This window comes from Elephas maximus, chromosome 26 (assembly GCF_024166365.1).
Source record: "Elephas maximus indicus isolate mEleMax1 chromosome 26, mEleMax1 primary haplotype, whole genome shotgun sequence".
NCBI classification, from domain to species: Eukaryota; Metazoa; Chordata; class Mammalia; order Proboscidea; family Elephantidae; genus Elephas; species Elephas maximus.
In genome coordinates, this window is record NC_064844.1 from 18,857,661 (window position 1) to 18,875,142 (window position 17,482).

At 38.1% G+C, this 17,482-nt stretch overlaps 1 protein-coding gene across 4 annotated transcripts in view; it reads right to left on the reverse strand.

The window, feature by feature from the left end:
- Window positions 1–17,482, reverse strand: part of DYNC2LI1 (dynein cytoplasmic 2 light intermediate chain 1) — a 47,141-nt gene that overhangs the window by 18,563 nt on the left and 11,096 nt on the right. For all 4 annotated transcript variants that reach the window (XM_049870625.1, XM_049870624.1, XM_049870623.1 and 1 more), the window contains exons 4-8: window positions 16,377–16,446; window positions 11,758–11,846; window positions 4,871–5,057; window positions 3,849–3,917; window positions 3,161–3,238 (exon numbers count right to left, since the gene is read on the reverse strand). In XM_049870625.1, the coding sequence (XP_049726582.1) occupies window positions 3,161–3,238; window positions 3,849–3,917; window positions 4,871–5,057; window positions 11,758–11,846; window positions 16,377–16,446 (493 nt within the window). The remainder of the gene's footprint in view (window positions 1–3,160; window positions 3,239–3,848; window positions 3,918–4,870; window positions 5,058–11,757; window positions 11,847–16,376; window positions 16,447–17,482) is intronic.

Below are 17,482 nucleotides of genomic sequence, written 5' to 3' on the forward strand. Positions count from 1 at the left end.
ATTAGAAAAACAACTGCTCTGTTTAATTTCGTTCTATTATGTTCCCTTTATGGAAGAGGGACAAAACCAAACTGCAAATGTATTTCACAGACTTGTAGAGCTGGGAGGACATTAGAAGCTATCTACCCCAATTCCTCCATTTACTGTATCAGTATCTTCTAACTCATCCTTCACAAACAGCTGCAGAGATTCTGCTTGAACAAATTCAATGCCTAGAAGTTCATTATTTCCTAAAGCACCTAATTCCATTTTCAGAACATGATAGTGTTAGAAAGTTCTTTCTTATTCTGAGCTAAACTCACTCTATTGATTCCTCATTCTTGACTCTAGGAGGGCAAAGAATAAATTTAACCCCTGTTTCATAGGGCAGACCTTCAAATATTTAAGGAGAGTTATCACATTCTAAATGGTAGAAGATGATTTTATACTGCTTCTCATATGTCATAATTTTAAAGCTCCTACCATCCTGACGGCTGTCTTTTGAATCTGGTCCTACTTAGGGATGTCGTTCTGTTTTTATTTTTATTAACTTTATTAAAAAAAAATTGCTCATAATATTGAGTCTGCATTCTTGACTAAGTTATATAAGATTAACTATTATAGTAATAATATAGTATTTTAAAAGACCTACTGATCATCATAGAATCCTGCAGAGCAGTACCCAACTTTCTCCCTTGAATGGAATGTAAGGTCAGAGTGGAAGTGAAATTGGAAAATGGGGCCTTTGATAACTTCTTGGTTTTCTGGATGATGGTTAATCCCAGGCTTGTGTGGCCTGGGCTGACCTGACTTCATTTAAATTTGTGTCCATAAGACCAGACTGGGCTCTGCATGACCATCAAGTGTGATCTGTTCCTAAAAACAGATACAGATTGCCTTCATTTTCAGTGTTTACAGAGCATAGCTAACTTAACCAAAAACCAAACCCGCTGCAGTTGAGTCAATTCTGACTCACGGCATCCCCAGGTATTACAGGGTAGAATTGCTCCATAGGATTTTCTTAGCTATAATCTTTACAGAAAACAGATCATGAGGGCTTCCTTTCATGGTGCAGCTGGTTAGGTTTGAACTGCCAACCTTTAGGTTAGCAACCCATTCAAAAACCCACTGCCGCTGAGTCGATTCCGACTCATGGTGACCCTATAGGACAGAGTAAAGCTGCCCTATAGGGTTCTCAAGGAGCTGCTGGTGCATTCAAACTGCTGACCTTTTGGTTAGCAGCTGAATGCTTAACCACTGTGCCACTAAGCCTCCTTCAGGTCAAGTCAGAGACCTACAGCTAACTGAACCCGGATTTAATGTGTTGACTTATCTAGTGGCACATACGAGGAACTGCAAGATCCATGGTCTTTGCTTTCGTACTCTGGGTAAGTCACTCATTTCAAATCCCCCATATCTTTCTGAAACGGTAAATAAGACTCATTTCCCAAAGTACTTTGCCAGCGTAATACATAAGCCAATACAGTTCAAACGTGAAAGCTAAGGATTTTAAAGGAAACACATAACGATGCAATAGATCTGGAATGTTCTGAAGAGTATAAGAAATTTTAAATATATATTGTATTTATATTTTTAGCCATAATATTGTAGCCATTAAGATGGGGGCTAGGCCATATCAAGGTTCCTTTGAGTTCTTTGATTCATGAGAGAAAAAAAAAAAAAGAAGACCATGAAACAGTCAAATGGAAAGAAAGTATTTTTAGAAAGTAAAATTCTTCTATATTTTATCATGTTAAAAGATATCGAACAAAATTTCGTCCAGCTGTGGAAGGCAAAGATAATAGCACTACTTTGTTCCAGGTCCTGAGCTAAGCATCTCACGTGTATTCTCTCTTTTAACTCTCACAATCACCCTCTGGAGAAAGGTTTTTATTCATTTTGCTCTTGTGGAGACAGGCATATGTGAGACAGAGTGCCTGGTGAAGATCACATATCTAGAAAGTGGTTTCCCTGAGATTTGAACCCAGGCAGTATGCTTTTAATCTCTATAATAAACAGCATTTTAAGTTAAAAAAAAAAAAAAAAAAGATATGTTAATTTATTTTTTCTTTTAAGGAAAAATAGATTCTAATTCTTTTCTTTTTTTATTGCACTTGAGAAGAAGGTTTATAGAGCAAATGTTTTTCATTAAACAATTAATACACATTTTGTTTTGTGACACTGGTTGCCAATGCCACGACATGTCAACACTCTTCCCTTCTTGACCTTGGGTTCCCCATTACCAGCTTTCCTGTCTCCTCCTGCCTTCTCGTCCTTGCTCCTGGGCTGGTGTGCCCATTTAGTCTTGTTTTGTTTTATGGGCCTGTCTAATACCTGCCTAAAGGGTGAACCTCAGGAGTGACTTCGCTACTGAGCTATAAAAGTGTCCAGGGGCCGTATTTTCGGAATTTCTTCAGTCTTTGTTAGACCTGTAAGTCTGGTCTTTTGTGTGTATGTGTGTAAGAGTCAGAATTTTGTTCTACATTTTTCTCCAGCTCTGTCCGGGACCCTCTATTGTGATCCCTGTCAGAGCAGTTGGTGGTGGCAGCTGGGCACCATCTAGTTAAATTGGACTCAGTCTGGTGGAGGCTGTGGTAGTTGTGGTCCATTAGTCCTTTGGACTAATCTTTCCCTTGTGTCTTTAGTTTCTCCCTTGCTCTAGACGGAGTGAGTCCAGTAGAGTATCTTATATGGCCGCTCACAACCTTTGAAGACCCAAGACGACACTCACCAAATTAGAATGTAGAACACTTGCTTAATCAGCTATGTTATGCCAATTAAGCTAGATGTTCCCTGAGACCATGGTCCCCACAGCCCTCAGTCCAGTGATGCAGTCCCTCAGGGAATTCAGATGTGTCTACGGTAGGTTCTAATTCTTAAGGGGATATTAAAAAGTAAATAAATAACAAGCAAATAAATAAATAACCAATTTATCTCTTTAAGAGAGATTAATTGGGGTTCATGGATCCAAGCAATTTAGAAGTTTTGCTCCAATGTAAAGAGTTTGATCTATAGATACAACATCAAACACTGGTAAGATGGTCTTTGAGAAATGGGAAAGGGAAGAAGAGAGTAACATGCATTAGTACAAGCACTGACATTCATATCTGTGCAACAAGTTGCTAATCTTTCCAGACTTTGTGTTGTCCATTCAAGTCCAAAGAAGAAGAAATGTACAAACCATCAATGATGCTCCATAGTAATGTGCAACGAATCGAAGTGTCTTGCATATTATCTTTCTCTTCTCAGAGTCAAAATCCTGGAGAAACGTCATTAAAAAGAAGAAAACTAATTGAAAGAACTAAATATCTGTAGCAAGAAAATGCAAATTATTAAATGTAAAAATAGATTATTTCTTATTTTTTGAAACATACTCTGAGGAGCATTATTCTATTACCTTGATATTTGTTTCTACGGAGAGTTGAACAATAGCTTCAGCTTTCTACAGCTACCGCTATCAGATTTTTCTTTGTTTAAACACTTGGCTCAATAGAATTTAGATATAAGCACGCATTTTATAAAGTAGAATGCCCTAAGGATTTTCTGACAAGCAAAGATAAGAGGAAGCTAATTTTCTACTTTTTCCAATTTAAAACTTGGGGAGTAAGTCCTGTCCCCTTGTGACTGGTTAAAGAGTCCTTCTAAATCTTCCGTCTCATCATCAATCTAACCAGTTTTTACGATTCTTTACTTTTTTTCTCTTTCTTAAACATGTTGTCTTTTCCAAAATCTATAAGATGTGTGACCCCTTGACCTATCCCTTTCAGAGTCATTTTTCTTATTTCATCATTACTTTTATTCCTACCCAATAAAGCATAGACATGTATGTACAACAAACTCAGCTATAAGTGGAAGAGCCAAGGGCTTACCTGAAAAATATCGTATTTACTTCCAATTATAACCAGGGGTATTGGAAATGGGTCAATCAATTCACGATCCTGTTAACAAACATAGTTCATGGAATTTAATATAATTGTGTAGTGCTGTATGCTCAGCAATTTCTATTTACTTCCTAAAATAGATCATTTGCAGTCTCATCATAAGTGGTGACTTTGTTTTCTTGACAGAGTTTGTTCCAATACTTGATTTTCACTTCCTCAGATGTATTCTAAAGTATAAAACTAGAAATAGCAATTCCCTAAATTACTATATTTACTCTTTTCTTGTCCTGCCGTTTTATTTTCTTATATAACATGTCATCTTCCTTTTTTTTTTTTTTCTATTTTGTATTAACTGTTTATTGCAACAGCATTTCTACTGCATGAATTTGAACCATAAAACTTTGTTTTGCTCCAATATCACTGATGTAAGACGACACACTGATGTAAACTCTGGGCACTACACAATGCTTTTCTCAGCATGCCATTTATACAGTTTTGAAAGCACTTACGGTACCACCATTGCAACTTTATAATCTAATTAGTTGTCAGGTGATCACAAGATACTCAATATGTGATAGACACTCAACACTAGATCAACGCAAACTACAGACTGATGGTGAAGGCTGTTATAACTACTCCTTGCTTAAATTTGTAGCTTCTTCTAGTCTTTGCCAGGCCACTTTGGTACAGTCTGGTTTTTCATCTACATTTTACAGAGATTATAAAATCAATATCAAACTGCTACTTTAAAACTCTATTTCTTTTGATTGGTGTAATACGCCTTAGCAATCACAGCAGATTTCTTAGCAAGAAGACACAGAAATCTTTTTCTTTGTTTTGCTCTTACTGAGGTTTTATTAAATTGCTGTAATTTTCCAGTGAACAGGCTCATCTACATCAAATGAATTTCAAGTCATGCATAAGAATGGAAAGAAGTTGTTTATGGTGTTCTCTTTAACTATGTATGTATGGGGTTAAGGATTCCAGGAATAATCCCAACAGCAACTCACTGGATGGTCCTTCTGCAGATTACTCCATATCTTCTGTCTCATTTCAGAAGCTGCTTTAGAGTTTGTCTTTCCCAGTTTCATTATCACTTTATCTACGTGGCTTTTTGTGACGTGCAACAGACTTTCCATGGTAGGCCACAGGTCATTAGGTTTTGAAAGGTCCAAAACAAGAACAACAGAAAATGTCCTAAAGAAACAAAAACATCTTTCGAAAGTCTCCAAATAGTTACCATTCTGATATCAAGCACACTGAAACTTACTATCTCAGAATAACAACACTGTCATTTAAGTTGGAGGGGTGGTGGGGAAAGGAAAGAACCAAAGTTATAACTTCATTTATTCCAATGCTTTTCTCTAGTGGTAGGCAAGTATTACAACTTATAGTAGCACTGAAATTCTTGTTTAATAAATCAATCACAATCCAGTCAAATAGAGACTCTGGGAGGAGTTGGGTCCAACAATGCCATGTTTAGCCGCAATTTTACTGTGTACTCCAAAGAAAAGGAAAGTGAAAATCATAGCAACAGCAGCAGCGCCACCACCAGGTGAATGAGAAGGGAACAGATTTACTGATGGACGATGCTAGGGAACTACCTAACTTATTTAATCTTCATGACGACTCTTCTAGAAGATGTTATTACATCCATTTTATGGATTAGAAGGCTGAGGCACAGATCCAAAGCCATACGTCTTTCTCCTGTTCTGTGCTACCTCTCTGAAAGCATGCCTTGAGCCAGAGGATGCAGCCCCACCATTACCACATGTAGGTGTACTTGTGTTTGTGTGCATCAGCATAAGCCTGGGGGTGATTTAGAAAATGGTCATAATAAGTATGTAGCGCCATTATCATAGGCCAACACATCCTTGGTCAACAGGACAAATGTTCTGCTAGCAGACATAGCAAGACATCATAATATGTTATTTAGTTATTTAGTTCAAGCAAAACAGTAACTAACTTCTATACTGTTGGTTTATATTCAAAAACTAGTCTTTTAGACAATATCATAGATTGAATCGTGCCCCCACCCCAGAATATCTGTCAACTTAGCTAGGTCATGATTCCCAGTATCGTATGATTGTCTACCATCTTGTCATCTGATGTGATTTTTCTATGTGTTGTAAATCCTATCACTATGATGTAATGAGATGGATTAGTGGCAATTATATCAATGAGATCTACAATGAGATAGTGTCTTAAGCCAATCTCTTCGAGATACAAAAGAGAGAAGCGAGCAGAGAGACTTGGGGGCCTCATACCGCCAAGAAAGCAGTGCCAGGAGCAGAGCGCATCCTTTGGACCCAGGGTTCCTGCCCAGAGAAGCTCCTAGTCCAGGGAAAGATTGATGACCAGGACCTTGCTCAGAGCCTACAGACAGAGAAAGCCTTCCCCTGGAGCTGACACTCTGAATTTGGACTTCTAGCCCACCAGATTGTAAGAAAGCAAATTTCTCTTTGTTAAAGCCATCCACTTGTGGTATTTCTATTATAGCAGCACTAGATATCTAAGACAGACACTAATTATCAAGATTTTCTATAAAATTACTGTGCTATTAAACTGTCTAGCCAATCATATCTGTGTCATGTTAATAAGCTCATAGTTTTAACTGTAAAAATAATATAATATACATATTAAATAATAAGGAAACTAATTTTATTTTCAGGATTTAAGTATATTTGGTGCTTGGAAAGAAAAAAAAAAAGATGACCATGGTTTAGCTTTTAAAACCAAGTCACTTTCAATAAACAGCCATGGGCACACCAAATAGGAGCAGAGCATCAACCCACATCTTTGGAAATCTAAAAATATCCTCCGTTACAGGGTTGCTATGAGCCGGAATTGACTCAACAGCAATGGTTTTGGTTTTTTGGTTTGTTCTGCCATGGTGCTCCCCCCTACACACAAACACATTTTCCCTCCCACCTGATTTGACATTTTCACTATCAGAGTCAGTGCTCAGGTTTAGAAACATGGCCTCTGAAAAGCTACGGCTAAAATACACATTCAATACACCAGTGGGTGACCTTGACTTTTTCCTTTGGCTTCTCCCCTTCCTACATCATCATTAACTGAACCACATTGTAAGGTAAGCAATGCATTTTTTGAAAAGTGCTTTGCAGAGAGAGAAGGAAAAAAGGTATGGCAGGGATAAGCCCTGGGTATCCTGGCACATCATGAGGTGCCAACTACCAAAAAAAAATTTTTTTTTTATCCTGGCACATCATGAGGTGCCAACTACCATACATGGAGGGAAAGCCAAACCAAACCCATTACCGTCGATTCTGACTCATAGAGACCCTATAGGACCCATATGGTTTCCAAGGAGCTGCTTGTGATTCAAACTGCCGACCTTTTGGTTAGCAGCCTGAGCTCTTAAGCACTGCACCACCAAGGCTCCATATGGAAGGAAGGGGGGTGCCTGAAACAAATCTGGTACTTGGGGTAAACTGCACCTCTACCAAAAAATTTTGCCTAGAACTGTTCCTATTAACTAACCCTCATTTGAGAATTAAATAAAATTACGGTGTGCTACACATAAACCAAGAGCAAACTAAAACCAAACTCATTACCATGGAGTCAATTCTGATTCAGCAAACCAATGACATTTCACACTATAGTCTCAAACATGTTTCAAATGAAAAATAACTTTGTTTTAAGCAAAAGAGAAATGGATTACTCAAACTTTGTTCCCAAGATTAAAATTTTTGTTTCCAGTACATTGGAAAAAATTTTTTTTAAACTTTTATACTGGACTTTATTCTTATAACTATTAATAATTCAGATGTGTGTTTCAGGATACGGTGTCAAAACCCTTTGAACAGGCATTCTTCAAAGGGAAGAGAAAAAAAAAACAGGTCAAAAAAACAAGAAAATACGGGCATGACTTACTGTAAGAGAAGTCAGGTAAGCATGCCCAGGATCATCATAAAATCATCGCTTACATATAAAAGAGAATACTGTACATTGTAACTAGGAAAGGAGTTTTAAATCCTGTAACTATCCACCAGTCTCCAAATAACTATGCCCAAATAATATTAATCACAATAAAATTTCCATTTGTTGATGTGGACAACTGACAGCTCCTCAATTTTAGATGGAGTGTGAACAAATGCATCCTTACAAAATGGTTCTACAGTATTGATTTTAAAATACCATCGAAGCAAACACAGCGTGCTTGCTATGCAAACACCGTCTCAGGACAACTCTAAGCCCCTCCTGTAACCGCGTGCTGATGCTGTCCCTGGCTTGACCACTGGTTTCCTAATACAGGCTCTTCAGTGGTTTTAAACAATAATTTAATCCAAGTAGTTCAATCTTATGTGCCGCTTTTCAGAAATCTAGTTATTGTATCAAAGTGTGGTACATCATACCACTCTGTAGACCATGGACTGGATTCAGGATAGGTAAGAGTCTGGGCTTGTTGTTGCGGCCTTCTTCTGTTCCTGATGACAACCTTGGGCAGGTTACTTACCTTCCCTGAGCTCCAGTTTCTTCAACTGCAAGTAAAGAAAACCAAACCAAACCCACTGCCCTCGAGTCGATTCCAACTCATAGCGACCCTAAAGGACAGAGTAAAACTGCCCCATAGAGTTTCCAAGGAGCCCCTGGTGGATTTGAACTGCTGATCTTTCGGTTAGCAGCTGTAGCTCTTCACCACTATGCCACCAGGGTTTCCAAATAGGCACTACATAAATGTGTACCTCGTAGAGTTTCTGAACGGTCTCCATGAAATGCTCTTTGTACAGCACATAAAGTAGTAGGCCTTGTGCCTGGTACTGACATAGAGTATTCCATAAATGGAAGTTGCTGCTGTTATTTTTTTAGTAATATTTTACTGTACTTTCAGTCAAAGTGTACACAGCAAACCAGGTTCCCGTTTAACAGTCTTTACACATACTGTTCATTGACATTGGTTACATTCTTAACATTGTATCAACATTCTCATTATTTCTGTTCTAGGTTCCCATTAACCTAGGTTTACAGCCCCCCAAACCTTCTCTCACATGCTTTAGTGTATTTGCCAACCATTTGTTCTCATACAGATGATTTTTTAAAGGAGTGTAGCACTCAAGAGTGATACTCATTTCTTTATGAGTTAACTGCTATTTAGCTAAAAGGTTTGAGGGAACAGTTTCATCTTCAGGCTTAAAGAATATTTCAGGGCAATAGTCTTGGGGATTCTTCTCTCAGTGGGTCTAGTAAATCTGGATTTTTTTTTGCAAATTTGAAGTTCTGTTCTACATTTTTCTCCCTTTCTATCAGGATCCATCTATTGCGGTCCTGATCAGGACGTAAGGTAGTGGTAACCGGGCGCCATCTAGTTGTTCTGGTCTCAGAGTAGAAGAGACCATGGTTCATGTATACAATTAGTCCTATAGACTGATTCCTTCTTTGAGTCTTGGGTTTCCTTCTTTCTCTTTTGCTCCAGACGAGACTAAAAGCTGTATCTTACATGGCCACTTGTAAGCTTTTCAGACCCCAGATGCTACTCACCAGACTAGGATGTAGAACATAAATTTTATGGACTATATCATGCCAATTGACCAAGATGTTCCACGAAACTATGACCCTAAGTCTTCAAAGCAAGAAAATTAATCCTGCGAGGTGACTGGTTATGTCTAAGAAGTATCAGTTTCTGTGACCCTTATTTGTATATATACATACATATATTTTGGTTGTGCTGGTTGTTGTTGCAAAATTGTATGTAACATAGCATTTACCAAAACATCTTTGAGTGTGTGGGTGTACAACCTAGTGGCATCAGTTACCCTGCTTCAAGCTGTGTACACTTTTCCCACAATTTGGTATTACCTTTCCCATCACCATAAGTAAAAAGTGACTACTGTCTAGAGAATGAAATCCCTCGTCCCTACCAGTAACCACCAAAGAACATTGGTCTCTGAATATGTAGCTGTTCTTGTCATTTTATAAAAGCGAGATCATACGATATTTATCCTTTTGTGATTGACTTATTTCACTAAGCATAACGTCCTCTATAAGGTGTTGCTTTTTATCTTCATAGCAAATGGCAGCTTTAAAAAAAAGTTTTTTTAAGATAAACTCTTAAAACAGGGACTCACACCACAGGAAAATTTCTATTACATATTAGCTGAGGTCTGTGGAAATACTCAATGTATCTATAGTCATTCCATGAGCAACTGTTTTCAAGATAAACAATAATAGAATTTGGCAATATTATTTTTTCAAGTTTCTGGGCTTAGTCCAACACAAGTAAATTATGTGTCAAACTAATTCCAGTCAGCTACATTAAGAGTGAAATGTTTTCCATGAATTCATTAACTATTCAGCAACCCACACTGGATCCAAGCCTATGGCTCCCTTTTCTTCTGTTCTTGAGAGCCATGACCTCTCTTCTTCCCTAAAGCAGTCCCAGCTGCTCTGCGTCCAGGGGAAGATGACCAAGACCTCACAAAGTGAGGTATTAAAGAAGCCTTGCAGAGATCTGGATTCCTGCAGAAACCAGAATTTCTACAAGGCCTGCAGGCCCAAATGCTGTAGGGCCTAGAAAGGGGAGTGAGGTAATGTACCAAGGTGAGTAACAAGCCAGAGCTGGAAGCAGCCCACACCCTGTAAGAACTGGCTCTTGCGTTTTTACTTTTCTCTGCCTCTGGCCATGCTAACTGGCAGCTCCATTTCTTCAAGCTTATCCTGCCCTCACCTTCTCTTCTCAGCCACACCACCATTAACTAGCCTAATTCCCAGACAGCTTTGCTTCTTTGTCTCCTTTAAAGGGGGACAGAACGAAAACTATATAGCTGTAACGTTCCATGTTTCTGAAAAATAATGTCATAGGGAAATGATGGTTGTAGGTGAAACGGTAAAAGCTAAATGTGTATGTAAAACATCTCAAATCTGTACAAACTATATTTATAAACACTGAAAATATTAAAAGAAATAACATGACCTATTAGTGGTGGTTATCTTTTATATGATTACAGGTGCACGTAATTTCTTTGAACCTTTCACTGTTCTTCCCAATTTTCTATGGGTGCACGTTGCCTTTGTAATAAGTAAAAGGACAGGGAATTATGCTTCTTTAAAAGAAAAAGTATCACTGCATGAATAAAACCAGTATCATCTGCATCCGGCTGGTTATGGGAAAATAATTACTCCGTTAACAAGAAATAATTCAATACGCAAAGGCTCTTAATGACCTAAATTTGACAAATGATCGCCAAGCCCATTGCATCTGGTCTGTGCGGCATTAAGCCTGTGTTAAACTCTGACAAGACTAAGATATTTCAGATTTTTAAATTTTTGTTTTCCTTGGCTAAGGCGGGTTCCCAGGAACACTGGGAGAAATGTCACAATATTTCCACATTTGACTTGGCCAACATGTGGGAGTCATTGTCAGAAAAACACTACCAAAGGGTTTTGAGGTTTTCTCTGAGGTCTTATTTTGTTAAGGTCAGCGACACCAAGACTTTCCCCTCCTCCAACATATGGTGTTCCCCTGGGTGAAGCTCTAACAGTATCAATTAGGATTAATTCTACGGTAGACTTATACCCAGCTGAATTAGCACATAAGGAGATGAATATTGGAAAGAATTATGTTTCAAATTTATTTTTGCCAAATGAATTCATTGCCCAACTGTTATTTGACATATTTTATGTTGCTGTTGTTTGCAGGCTTATAAAACATGTTACTAGTTGGAATGCCAGCGATCTCATTTTAGCACAGACCAGAACCTTGGTCCTTCTAAACCCTCTTTGAAAGCTTTGCAGTTTAAGCACTTAGAAAGGAAGTGGGTATACGGCGTCAGCAACCATAAAGCTGCCCTCTAAATTCTGATTCACGAAAGCCTACTCATTCCTCCTGCAGACACTACTGTGTACTGACAACTTTCCTGGGAACCAGCTCACTTACCGTAAGGTGTCACTTGTGATTGGTATGGTGATTAAGTCCAATAAAGAGGTTCCTCCACCCAGTTCCCAAAAGTGAGCAATATGTTTGGGCTGAAAAAAAAAGTTTTTATATTGAAAAACTAGATTTTCCATTTAAAATGCTTCTAATACTTTATTAGCACACACACAAAGCCAAACTCATTGCCATTGAGTCAATTCTGACTCATAGTGACCCTATAGGGCGGAGTAGAACTGCCCCACGGAGTTTCCAAGGAGCAGCTGGTGGATTCGAACTGCCAACCTTTTGGTTAACATCTGAACATTAACCACTGGTGCCAGCCAGTAATAATTATGGATATAAAATATTATAGTTCTAGATAAGACCTCCTGGCAGTCAACACATTTTTTTTTCTTTCACTATCCTATCCCTCAAAAATGCACCAAAGCATCCATTTCAAAGAACATTAAGAATATATTGTAGGAAAACAGTCTGGTGGTTCCTCAAAAAGTTGAACGCAGAACTATCACATGACTCAGTAATCCCAGTCCTGGGTCTATATACAAAGGCAGTGAAAGCAAGAACACAAGCAGAAACCTCTACACCAATGCCCACTGCAGCACTACTCACAACTGCCAAAAGGTGGAGACAATTTAAATGTCTACCGACAGATGAATGGGTAAATAAAAATATAGTATACGTACATACAGTGCAATGTTACTTATCCGTAGAGAAATGAAGTCCTGATGCATGCTACAACATGGATGAACCTTGCAAACTTTATGCTGAGTGAAGTAAGTCAAAAACGAAAGGACAAATACTGTATGATCCCACTTACATGAAACAGGTAAAGAGAAATCAAAGCTTATTAGTGGTTACCAGGAGGGGAAGAGAGGGGAAGAGGGGGAGTTACTGTGTAGACGGCACTGAGTTAATGGTGGTGGAATAATTTGGAAAAGGACAGTGGTAATGGCTGCACAGCAGGAAGAATGTAATTAACTTCACTGAATAATACATGTAAAAACTGGTGAATTGACAAATGTTTTGTTATCAATATTTTTACAACAAAAAATTATGTAGGAAAAAAATTCATGAAAGGAAAAGATCTATTAAGTGCGAAAAGCTCTTCCAAGTCCAGTGTGAACCATCTTGGTAAAAGGACTTACGAGTGTGTGTCTGTGTGTGTACGAGACGGATAGAGAGTGGAACAGACAGATGTATGGATATACAGCAACATACTGACTCTGCAGTAATTTCTTCCTTTTTACTTGCTTAATTTTAATGAACACATTAAAATTAAAAAGAGGTTAAAAAAAAAGAATATATTGTCACTCTCATCCACTATTGGTGGGACTGTAAAATGGTACAGCTGCTGTTGAAAACAGTTTGGCGGTCCCTCAAAAAGCTAAACATAGAATTACTATGTAACCCAACAATCCCACTCCTAGGTATATACCCAAAAGACATGAAGACAGGGATTCAGATACCTGTACGGCAAGGTGCACTGCAGCATTATTCAAAATAGCCAAAGGGTGAAAACAATCCAAGTACCCATCAACAGATGAATGGATAAACAAAACGTAGTACATACATACAATGGAATATTATTCTTCAACCATGAAGACAAATGAGGTCCTGATACGCGATAAGATACGGATAAACCTTGAAAACATTATGTTGAGTGAAAGACACAAAAGGTCAAGTATTTCTGATTCCACTTAGATGAAATATCTAGACTAGGCAAATGCATAGAGACTGAAGTCTACTTAGTGGTTACCAGGGGTGGGTAAGAGGCGGAAATGGGGAGGTATTGCTTAATGGGTACCGAGTTTCTGTTAAGGGTAATGAAAAACATTGGAAACGGACAGTTGTGGTGGTCACACAACGTGGTGAATGTCACTAACATCACTCAACTGTGTACGTAAAAATGAATGAAACAGCAAATGTTTTGTTACACAGTGAAGTCTGTGAGAGCCGGAACTCCACGAGACTGCCTTGTTTTTCTGGGTCTCACAAGTTTTCTGCCTTTAACAGGGTGCAGTCTTATCAGTTTCTATCACTCATTTTAGTGGGAAATATTTGAGTTTTCCTTCTCTGACAAGTTTCTGCCTTATACAGGTTCTGGCTTTTGCAGGTTTTACTGTATATATTTTATCACAATTAAAAAAACAAAAACAGTCCCCAATTCTATAAATGTCAGAGGTAGTGTACATTTACTCCAATTTTAAATATAATCAACTAGCTGAACACACTTGGTATTATCTTTATGAAAATTTTTTATAATTCTAGACAGAAATAAAACAACTGACTAGAAAACATTCTGTTCTGGGATAGGAAGCTCACAAAATAAATTCGAAATAAATGTAAGGCCCACACAGGAGAACTGGGAAAAAAAGGATGGCACTCCCAGCAACAGATCAGCGTTCTCTGAGCAAAAGTATAAGCCAAAGATCTGCCCCTGACACCACTGACTCCCACTGACAAAAACAAGTGGTTAGTGGGGGAACCAGATGATGCTAAACTGTTCCCCTTTATGTAAAACCAGTTGCCTTCCATGTGTCTGAGTAGAATTGCGCTCCTTCAGGGTTTTCAATGGCTGATTTTTTTGGAAGTAGATTACCTCAGAAGAGATCTGGATCTGAGGTGCCTCTGGGTAGACTCAAACCTCCAACCTTTTGGTTTGCACCAACCAGGGTCTCCTCCCTTTCCACATTGTTGTTGTGTGCCATTGAGTCGATTCTGACTCATATCGACTGTACAGGACAGAGCAGAACTGCCCCATAGGGTTTCCAAGGCTATGAATCTTTTCAACGACTGACTTTTCAGCTAGCAGCCGAGCTCTTAACCACTGCGCCACCAGGGATCCTCACTTTCCATAAAATGATAGGAGATTAAAAGGGCTAGGCAGCCAAGTAGTTTGGAAATAAGACCACCTATTCCAAGAGAACTTTCCTAGACTGCTGGCCAGTAACATCTGTCTTCCTTTCCTGATGCTGAAGACCCTTCAGGCCACTTATGTATGGGTCTGACAAAGCGCTTCCACAGAGAACTCTTAGGGAACATTAAGCCAGAGAAAGATATGAGGCTTCCAGAATGAACATGGAAAAATTCAACTTGATAATACGAAGTTTAGAGAAAAAAGTATGTCAAGAGGAATCACATGGGCTTTTATGAATCTGTTACCATGAACCTGGAAGAGGCAGATGGTCATTAAAGCAGGTTATATATGTGTGTGTGTGTGTATATATATTGCATTTTCGACAAATTCTCATCTCTTATAAATAATCACTAAAATTGTTTTGCTGTTGATATCTGAATTACTAATGTTCGTGGGGTTGATAATCCTGTATTGGAAAATCTCCCTCAATTTATGATTTGATGAAGGGAAACTTTTAGAGCTCTTCTGAAAAGTTAAGCTTATGAAAACAGTCTCAAAGTTTCCGATGAAGAGGATAATTCCATTTCTAGGCCAATTACTCATGTCACAATTCATGTGAGTCATAAATTGAAGCTCTCCTTGCATCTCAACATATTCTGTTTTTTCTTTTCTTTTTAATGTCACAGTTTTAATAAACAGCTTTCGCTGATGAATACAGGAAGCAACGACGGCAGGTTTTAACTCTTTACAGTCTAACGATCAGACATTTAGACTAGATCAGTCTATGAAAATTTGCCTTGAAGTGGGGCAAGTGAGACTCTGCTGTAGATTGCACTTCCACAGACCTGAGTTCATCTACCTAATGACCTCTTTTCGTACAAGAATTCTGAAAAAATTTAGGATTTTTCCCCCAATATATACTGTATACTCTTCCTTTATCCTGAATAAGGAGCCCTGGTGGCACAGATGGTTAAGTGTTCGGCTGCTAACTGAAAGGTCGGTGGTTCGAATCTACTAGCTGCTCTGCAGGATGAAAATGTGGCAGTTTGCTTCCATAAAGATTACCGCTTTGGAAACCCTATGGGGCAGTTCTACTCCTATGAAGAGATACTACCACAAGTGAAAACAGGTTTGCAACCAAAGAGGGCCCTGAAGGTGAAATACAAGCTCAAGTCACATTTATAAAAATGCTAATAATTTAGATTTTGAGTATATTTTCATAAATACTCAATAGTTCAAACCCATATTTTAAGCAGATTTTTTGAGAGACAGATGGTAACTCACAGTATTACTCTAATTTGAAAGAGGAAAAAAACAGTCAATTTATACGATTAACATAATACGCCAAAGAAATAAAGTTACAAAGAAATTTTATGGAAGCATTCCAGGACACAACCAATGAGAGAGCTAAAATATTTTCACAGTTTGGGTTGGCTTCATATGTGCTGAACTGCATTTGAAGTTTAACAGTACAAAGTGTACCACTGGATATGTTTACTGATTATACACAAGACAGAAAATGTAAAACGAAGTCAGCATCATGACTTCACTGTCTGTTAACAAAACAAAACAAAACAAAACACAAACCCGAGGCTGTCGAGTCAATTCTGACTCATAGCAACCCTATAGGACAGAATAGAACTGGCCCATAGGGTTTTCAAGGAGTGTCTGGTGGATTCGAACTGCCGACCTTTTGGTTAGCAGCACTGTGCCACCAGGGTTTCCTCACTGTCTATGGGTATAGCAATATCACAATGACACTCACTGTGTTATGCCCTTTTGCTCTTCTTCCATATGTATATTCCAAAGCTAAGGTTGGTCTTGGTGGCTCATCCCTGTACAACAAAGAAAGATGGTATCACCATCGTGAGTGGTATTAGTTTCTTATGCTATCACCTTATCAATTTTTGCTTCCTCTTAAACACTTTAATCTATTAGTAAAGGTGTTTTGAATATCACCCCTGCTTTTATCTTTATGTATATACATAAGAATATACAAAAAGAATTTTATATATATGTATAACATTTGGTTGTATATCATAAAAGAAAGAAAATTTTCTTTTGAGACAAAATGCTGCTTTTAAGATAAAATTTATAAGAACTGATTTTTAATCGACAATTAGGAGAAATGCCCTTTTTCTGAAGACTATCAAGGAATTGATATGAAGAATTTTCAGTCCAATGCAGCATTTTGTAGAAGATCTGCTCCCACTTAGACGACTTGTTTAGAGTAGGAAACATATCTCAATGTAGGTCTAAAGAGAGCCATGGTCCCCAGAAATGGAAAGATAATGCAAGTGTCACTGTGCATGGTTCTTCTTTCTAGGAATCAATTTTGTTGGTAATAGGAATTACACAAATCTAGGATTATATTGTAACCCTGATGGCAAAGTGGTTAAGAGCTATAGCTGTTAACCAAAAGGTGGGCAGTTTGAATCCACCAGCTGCTCCTTGGAAACCCTATGGGGCAGTTCTACTCTGTCCTATAGGGTTGCTATGAATTGGAATCGACTCCATGGCAATGTGTTTAGGTTTTGGTTAGGATTATATTATTTATATTCTCTAATAATATTTTTCAAATGAATGATGTCTCTTTAACATGACCAAAAGACCAAATTCCATCTCCTGTAATGTTTTTGGAGAGGAAAAAGGAAATATGCATTGGAATGAAGGGAACAGAGAAACATCTTCCAAAATTGGTTGGAGGCCTTCTTGACCAACTTCCTGCAGCATCTACTAATCATAATCCTAAATCTTGATCCCAAGGCATGCTTTGCTTCTATGATATACAAGGTTAAGAAGTATTATAAAACAAATGGTACAAGTTACAGCTTGGCAATCAACTTCAAAAATATATCCATGAGCAATTCA